Source organism: Nelumbo lutea, chromosome 5 (assembly GCF_056320005.1).
Source record: "Nelumbo lutea isolate HS-2025 chromosome 5, American lotus-T2T, whole genome shotgun sequence".
In the NCBI taxonomy this organism is placed as follows: Eukaryota; Viridiplantae; Streptophyta; class Magnoliopsida; order Proteales; family Nelumbonaceae; genus Nelumbo; species Nelumbo lutea.
This window is the reverse complement of record NC_142688.1, coordinates 26,338,276-26,346,494: the sequence shown is the minus strand read 5'-3', so window position 1 is coordinate 26,346,494 and position 8,219 is coordinate 26,338,276. Positions and strand designations below refer to the sequence as shown.

General features: G+C 40.9%; 1 protein-coding gene across 6 annotated transcripts; it reads left to right on the top strand.

Moving 5' to 3' along the window:
- Nucleotides 1-3,156: 3,156 nt before the first annotated feature.
- LOC148851185 (NAC domain-containing protein 37-like) lies at nucleotides 3,157-7,934 on the top strand. 6 transcript variants are annotated; one of them, XM_088942689.1, is made up of 4 exons: nucleotides 3,157-3,281; nucleotides 5,345-5,527; nucleotides 6,171-6,442; nucleotides 7,179-7,934. In XM_088942689.1, the coding sequence occupies exons 2-4, from the start codon at nucleotides 5,365-5,367 to the stop codon at nucleotides 7,740-7,742; spliced, it is 999 nt and encodes a 332-aa protein (XP_088798815.1). In that variant the 5' UTR covers nucleotides 3,157-3,281; nucleotides 5,345-5,364; the 3' UTR covers nucleotides 7,743-7,934. The 6 variants fall into 6 exon arrangements, with proteins under 6 accessions (XP_088798815.1, XP_088798813.1, XP_088798811.1 ...); XM_088942687.1 differs by having other exon boundaries at nucleotides 3,171-3,281; nucleotides 5,357-5,527; XM_088942685.1 differs by lacking the exon at nucleotides 3,157-3,281 and adding an exon at nucleotides 3,382-3,487.
- The last annotated feature ends 285 nt before the right edge of the window (nucleotides 7,935-8,219 follow it).

Here is an 8,219-nt window from a genome sequence, read left to right as displayed (position 1 = left end):
GCTTTCCACAGAATTGCTTAGATACTCCCTTCCAATTCCATTACCATGAACATGAACCATGATGCAGTTCGACCATGGTGCCCTGACCCAGCTGAGATTTGAGATGGAATAAACGATCTTTACTCTTTACTCATGAACACGTGTACAAGATGATTGAACATGATCGATGGTGGGCTTTGGTTGGAACCCACCATCGGATTGCACTTCCATTGAGGGTACGGCCCACTTTCTCATGAATCTGGACCATTCAATCATTGGGCCACCTCTCAGGATTGGCATGATAGCCCAATGGTTAACACAGTGGGACCCTCGTTAAATCATTCATATAATTAACCATTGGCTTGTGGCCTTGTGCCTCTGCCTCGGCCATTTTATAAAAAATCCCATGATTTTATCTTCATTTGGCAGTTTTAGCAAGTTATTAGCTCATATGAAGCTATCGATGATTAGGTTAAATCTTATCCAACGAATTCCGTTGTGCAGGCTACTGCAGAGGACCAGAGGCTCTCTTCTGCTGCTGCCACTGTTCTATTTCTTTGGAATGAAACGCCTGAATGCTTTTGTTTGAATGCACATAACTAGCCGCTCCCCTTTTCATCAATGAAATATACAAAGAATGATATGCACCAAAAGCTTCCACCCATTAATGACCCACTATCTGCTGCTATTTCTCCTTTTTATTTTCCTTTTCTTTGAAGACTTACTTAAAAGACAATTCATTCACGACTAATGCTTAGATTACAGCCTATGATAATACAATCAGTTAAAAAGGCGGAACAAAACGACTAGATCTAAGAATAAGAAATAAGGAATAAATTAACAAAAGAGCAGACCAAGTAAGAGAAGTGTGTAATAGTAATACTGAGCATACCACCTGCACAAAGTAAATTAATAAGTATACACGGGGTAGTAAGTACAGTGCAAAGCATAGTATAATTAATATACACGGGGAGACGGGACAAAGTAAAATAACTGAGTTAGTTAGTGGTTTTGTTACACGTGTAAGATGGTTGAAAACGAAAAGCAAGGCCAAAGGCAAAGGAAACAATATTCCATTGGTTGATTGAGGAGATTGCTTTGGTTAACAAGTGTCAGTGCGTCTGGAAGGAAAATATCACAATCAAATGATGCATGGAAACACCGCCCAATTTCACTTGCATCCTTGCCAAACAACGCTTCGCAAATTGCTTTGCCTGTAATCATGTAATAAGGTTGAATTGAATGGCTGCAGCCCAGGAGGAAAGCTCTGGATTCATTTCGTCGACGTCAATGACCACCCTTCAGCCTTCCCTGTCCAGCCAACCGATCAACATCCGAGGCTTCGAGAGGGAGTCCTTCCTCCTAATTGGAATGGAGGGTCTCCGCGCAACCAATCGGGACTTGTGGCACTGATGCGCGCGTCACATCTGTGAATTCCACAAAGCGATCGAGTGCGCTTGTAACGACCCATCGCTGATTATGCATTTGCATTGCTCCTTGTTAGGCGACTTGGGACTTCAGTTGCTTGAACTCGTTCTCGTCTAGCTTATTGTCGTTGCTTGTAACGAGTAATTAATCTGGGCCACCAACATTTCTACTGGCCGGCCCTGGACCCCTGCTTCTTCAGTTATCGAGAGTCCGGGACCAATTTTAATTTTACTTGTGAAATAACAAAAGGATTTGGTGCCAAAAAAAGTTTGAAATTTGGGCTACTGAGGCATTTCGTCGATCAAGTGGGGGACCTATGACCTATCTTTTATTTATTTGTTCTTCTTGTCTCTTTGCGAAAATGGAAGGGTGGCATGGATATTATATATTGGATATTTCATATTTGGATTACTTACTGCTCTGCTCTTTGGGGCTTATAATGACGTATTTCCTTTGTTTATCTTGTACGTAAAGTACTATGCGTCTCCACCAACCACTTATCTACACGTGGCACTACCTCTACGCATTCCTCGCTTTCTTTCTACAGTTCCTTCCCTGAAATACTTGTCGACAAATCATTTTGGACCCCCTACAAATCCCGTTTTTAATTACGTATAAACCCCTTAAAATTGACCACAGAGCTCTCTCCCTTTCTCAATGTTCATGGAGTTAATATCGTCATTGCACATTTCATTGTGGGTGGGTGTTTCTACCTTCTTGTCGACTAGTTCATGGGTTTCCGTCAATTTGTTTTCACGTCCTGAGCTTTTCTGTAAATTCGCCTCCCAAACCGCAAAAGCGAAGCCGGACGACCAGCCATTTTGAGCCGACAGCAAATACGGAAAAGGCGGGGGCCGGGGGGACTCGGCATGGGCGGGCGATCGTTTGGCGGTGACACGTGTATTCATCAAAGACAAAGAGGTGTCCACTAACGTGGCAGCCCGATCTATCAGAGTGTCGGACGACGGAAAGTGAAGTCGGAACTCCTACCAAAGACATCCCTAGTCCCTACCGAGAAAAGTAGCATTTTCAAACAAGCGAGAATTTGACGAATAACGATACGAAAATCGAGGGCTTTCTATACAAATACAATGCAACGATATGACTTAGATCTCCCATTCAATCTACGGTGGGTAACGGAGCTACGTCGCCTATATTTCAAAGAAGCTTAAACTCCTCGGGCTACAAGTGGATCCGACCCACCCCGCCCGGCTAGGTCCTTAGGCCTTAGCCGTTAAAATACACGTTGTTGTGTAGTAAAGCGTATCCGGTTGTTATTCCCAGAAAAAAAATTACTATATTACCGTAGAGTTACAGTTATTATACACGTACAATCGAAAGGACCCACCGAGAAAGTCACATGATTACCTAATTAATCTTAACCGTCTGAGATATCATCAAGTGCGTCCAATGGTGGCAAAGAGAAGGAGATCATATTTCGTCTGGTTGATTACTAGGGTAATAGTGTAGATCACGAATCACGACGCACATTAGATGATCTGATCTTTTGGGTGATTTATCATGTGATGTGCAGGAAGGGAGGTATAGGAGATATTTTATGTTGAAGGATGTGAGAAATAAGAGGAAGAGAAATTGAAGAGAGAGAGAGAGAGAGAGCTATGGAGGAAGCTAATGAGGTGACGTCATCCACTGGGACAGTCCTTCATACCATCAACCCACGCGCAATCGAGCGGTCCTCACCTTCTTTTTATAGTCTTGGCACCTCTCTGTCTCGCTCTCTCCCTCTAACGGAATTTCTCGTTTCTCCCACCATTCCCTTCTCTACTTTTGCTTCCTTTGTCTTGTTCTTCTTTCTACTTGTTCCGCACCAGACAGACCAATTAGGCAACAGTTCCTCTCGCTCTCACTCTCAGGTAAGCTTTTTCCGTGCAACAATTTTCATGCACAATACTATACTCTATAGTAGTTTCTGCTCTATAGATATAGATAGACCCTTTCTCTCATTTCTTGCTGTTGATTTCCATTTCAACTCGGGTTTCCGTTGATCTCCTTCCATTTTTTCATTGTTTTTCTTCTCGATCGATCGATTCATCTGTTCTGAATTTAAAAAGTTTTGCAGGTATTTTTTTTCTTTTATATTTTCTCTGGCTTTTCTTCTTCATCTACTTTTTTCAACAAACACTACTGCAGCTTTACGAGGGCTTCATCTCTCTCCCTCTCCCTCTCTCTCTCTCTCTCTCTCTCTCTCTCTCTCTCTCTCACGCACACACGAGTATCAGCACATTATAAGGAAATAGTTGATATTCTCTCATTTGGCAGCCCAAGTAGGCAGTTCCTCTGATTTTGGGTAATGGGTAAACATGACTCCATTGAAAAACAACTATAGCTCCAGAAGATAGATGGAGAGAGCTTATCTTTTTTCATCAATGTATTAACAATGCTGATTTTTCCCAGTTATTGAGTGGACGATCTATAGCTATAGGTGCACCAAATCCATTAACAATAAAACTTGGAAGTGGCCAGAAGTTGACAATTTGGATGAACACAGACAACCTCTCTCCTTCTCTGCCTGTGAAAACTTTACAGAATAAGTTCATACAATCTAGACTCAATTCGGAGACTATTTAATGATTAAAGCATAGGTAATAGCAAAGGCCTTTCCATAAAATTTCTTTTCCTTAGGTCAGCATTTCTACAGTCAACCAAGCTCAGAGGTCAGATGTGCCAAGGAAATCCTAGACAAAGAGACAAAAGGGTCAGACTCCATTTCCTGCAATCAGACATCGGACCGTGCAGAGACCCTTGGAGTGCTCTCTCTTCTTTTTTTTTTCTCCTTCCTCTCCTGTGGCAGGCTTGATCAAAAAATAAATAAATGGCTACTTTCTTTTTGCCCCCTCCCCCTTTCTCCCCTTGAACCAACGCGTGCTAAATCTTGCTAACGTCAGCCACCTTCTTCATGGCTAGTCGGCTTTTCTACTCTCTCAACTTTTTGAGTTCTCTTGTTGGGGTTGTTTCTCTTCTCTGGCCTCATCTTTCAACTCTTCTGCCAATAAAGCTTTGTAGTCATGTAATTTGGGCCTTTCTAATAATGCTTTCGCTATTGCTAGGATGAACTGCTCGGTGCCCAAGAAAATTTCATTGATGAACTTGTATATTTGAAAAAAGAAGATTAAAATATTCCTGATTGAAACCTTTCTAATTTTTAATATTGAATTCATGCTTTGTTTGTTCTGTTTTCATCTTTTTTTTCTTTTTTTTTTTTTGGAAAAACAATAGTTGGGTTTTTACTAACTTGTATGGCTGCAGCGTAGTGCAGTGAGAACTGGGAAATATATCGATATCATTAGTGGTGTCAATTATACATTGTACTTAACACAGTAATACCTTCCTATAAAATGGTTTATTCTGTCCAGCAGACAACGAAAATTGGAAAGAACAAATGTATTGAATTTTTAATTTTTGGGTGTGCTCTATCCTAATATACTAAACCAAACCCAGTTCTTGCTGAATCATTCCCACCATTCACCTTCAGTAGACAACATCATTAGTAAGGACCGCTGCTTGTCTGTTTCTTCAGACCTGAAATACAGCCTGAGCTCTAACTTCTTCTTGGATTTTAACAAACCAAACATTCATGATTTAGGTTTTCTTCTCATTTTTCTCTTCCTCTTTTCTAACAAGAAATCATCATAAGAAAAATGGGCCTTTGTTAAAAATCGCCCTCATTTCCTCTTAGAGACAAATGGTAAGTCTCGGTCTACACCAAATGAATTGATGGTTATCTTTAACATATGTCCTCTACTGATGTGAAGGTTCGTGACTTCATGTTCAAATTTACTTCCTTTTCCTTTTTTTCTTTCTCCTTAGTTTTCTCTTCTGGTTGCGGGTTCTGGGTTTTCTCCCTGCTTTGCCTTTGTTATGATTTAAAGGTGATGGATTTAAAGCGTGGTGCCTGGTGGTGATGAATTTGATGCAGTGGTTTTGGCAGTAGTGGTGATGGAATCGATGGAGTCATGCGTTCCACCAGGTTTCAGGTTTCATCCCACGGACGAGGAACTGGTAGGATATTATCTGAAGAAGAAGGTCACCTCGCAGAAGATCGATCTTGATGTTATCAGGGACATCGACCTATACAGAATCGAACCATGGGACCTGCAAGGTACGGCATCTTAAACAGCTCAAAATCTATTCTTTTGTCATTAGGGTTTCCATTTCATCGAACCATGATGTAGCTAAAGTGAGATTCCATCCCATAACAAGAATGACAGCAGGATCTTGCACAAAAAGCAGCTAACTTGCACCGATTGGATCCTAACTGGAAGATTTGAACCTGTTTCTCTCTGAAGTTATCTTTGTGTTGAAGTTACAGTTTGCCCAGATCGCATGACTCCGGTCCAGCAAACAAATTCATGTTAGAACATTTATAGAAGAATGGATCGAAATATAACGCGTGATGTGTACAGCTCATGTTCATGGACTCTCACTGTGAGATCCACAATCAATCCATTGACCCCATTTAATCCATTTGGGTGCTGGGTCAAAAATAAATTCTGTATTCAAGAACCCAAAAAGGTTACCACCTTCTGGTGGCCTTAAATGGAAGCACTTTGCGTCTTCTGTTTTCATGCGCATGTTAACAGGAATCTGAATCAGTGCCAGCTAACTGACATCTAGAAGGAGAACAAAATCTCGATATAGGAGAACCTATGCTTTTTGTGACTGAATTATTGCAGAAAGCTATTTTTAAATTTATCTGTATTCTTCCGATTCTTGATTAACACAATGTAACTAATAACTGACAGAGCGGTGTCGGATCGGCTACGAGGAGCAGAACGAGTGGTATTTCTTCAGCCATAAGGACAAGAAATACCCAACGGGGACCAGGACAAACAGGGCCACCATGGCCGGGTTCTGGAAGGCTACCGGGAGAGACAAGGCAATCTACGACAAGATGCGACTTATCGGCATGAGGAAAACCCTAGTCTTTTACAAGGGTAGGGCACCCAATGGACAGAAAACTGACTGGATCATGCATGAGTACAGGCTCGAGTCCGATGAGAACGGACCTCCTCAGGCAAGAAACCGCCAAGTCCTCTCTCTCTCTCTCTCTGTATGTGTGTAGATTTGTCAGAATTCATATTATCACCTTTCTGCTGCTGCTAGCAGTGCTTCCACTGATACGCTAAGAATTCATATTATCATCTTTCCTGCTGCTGGAAAAATTAAAAAGTATAATTTTTGGTCTCCAGAGATTTATTGTTTTGGTAGTTTTGAACAATTGTCTCAAAATTTCCACTTTGAAAGATTTTATCCATGTCTCGATCTATGCATTGAGGCGGGATTGGAAAGAAGAGGTTGACAACTTCAGAAACGGCCCTAAAGCTTTGCTTGGAAGAACTGATTTCTTTCTTTGTTTCGGTTATTAGTTTTAGTTTTCTAAAGTTGAATATACTGAGAGCTTTATTATTCTTCCAAAATCGATTGTCATTAGATTCTGAAGAAATTTCACTTTCACTATCACTAAGTCAAAAATATCTCTCTTATTACCTTGAGTCCTTGACTGTACATGAATGAAGGGCTTTCTTCCAATTCCTTTGCTGCTATGTGAGCTTTATCCTAATTCAGTTTGTCAAAAGTAAACTTTTGCTTCTTCTACTACTCTTTATCAAACAGAAAATTTTCAAAGGGGAAAGTTTAGGAAATCCTTTTCAGCCTTTCCTTGGAAACTTTTATGTGCTTCTCAAGCATCTTTCTACTACAGAAAGAAGAACTAAAAATAACAGAGAAAGAATTGTTCGTTTCTTTTGCAGGAAGAGGGATGGGTCGTCTGTCGAGCATTCAAGAAACGAACGAGCTGTCAAACTAGAAGCAACGAAGGGTGGGATTCGAGTTACTTCTATGATGAACCAAGTGGGGTTAGCTCCATTATCGATCCAATCGATTATATCCCAAGGCAGAATCAGAATTTTGTATGTAAGCAGGAGATCGAAGCCGAGAATCTCAATTTCCTGCACTCTGATCATTTTGTACAGCTTCCTCAGCTAGAGAGCCCATCACTACCACTAATAAAGAGGCCGATCGTACCATCAATGGTGCCATCAGTGAATAATGAGGAGGAAGAGACAATAAGAGGGTGTAAAAATTACACCGAGAAAGTGACCGACTGGAGGGCCCTTGACAAGTTTGTTGCTTCTCAATTGAGTCAGGAAAATAGATATGATAGTGAAGGGATCTCAAACTTTGGAGCTCATCCTAGTTCGGATATGGCTTTGCTTTTATTACAGAGTAGTAGGGAGGAAGGAAACAAGTTGATGAATGGGTTCTTTAATTCGAGCTCGGACTGTGACATTGGTATTTGCATATTTGATAAATGAATGGATGAGTGGAGAGAGAGAGAGAGAGAGAGAGAGAAAGAGAGAGAGGAGAGTTCTTATCACTTGCTTATTTTTCAACTTTTTGAGTTGGTGTAACTTTGGAACTTATAGTTTGTAAAAATATGATGAACCCTATGTATGGTTATGGTTGTGTGAAGAAAAAGAGAGAATAATCTCTCTCTCTCTCCGCAATATGTCATCTCCACCTTTTAATACTAGAAGTTGGGAAAAGAAATGAGGAAGGCTCCATACCTAGATATATATTGTCATCAGAGGATTTTGCTGTTACGTCGCTTATTTTGGACTGAGCGCGTTCAGCAACCTGGGATTCATTGAATATTTGTCCTAGATACTGCACCATGTACGTTGAAAACAAAAATAGCTGAAAGCGGGTTGTACTGTTTAGATATCACTGACCCGGACTCAAGCAAGCAAATATTGACTCGTTTGGCAATGTGCGTACTGCGTAAAACAAAT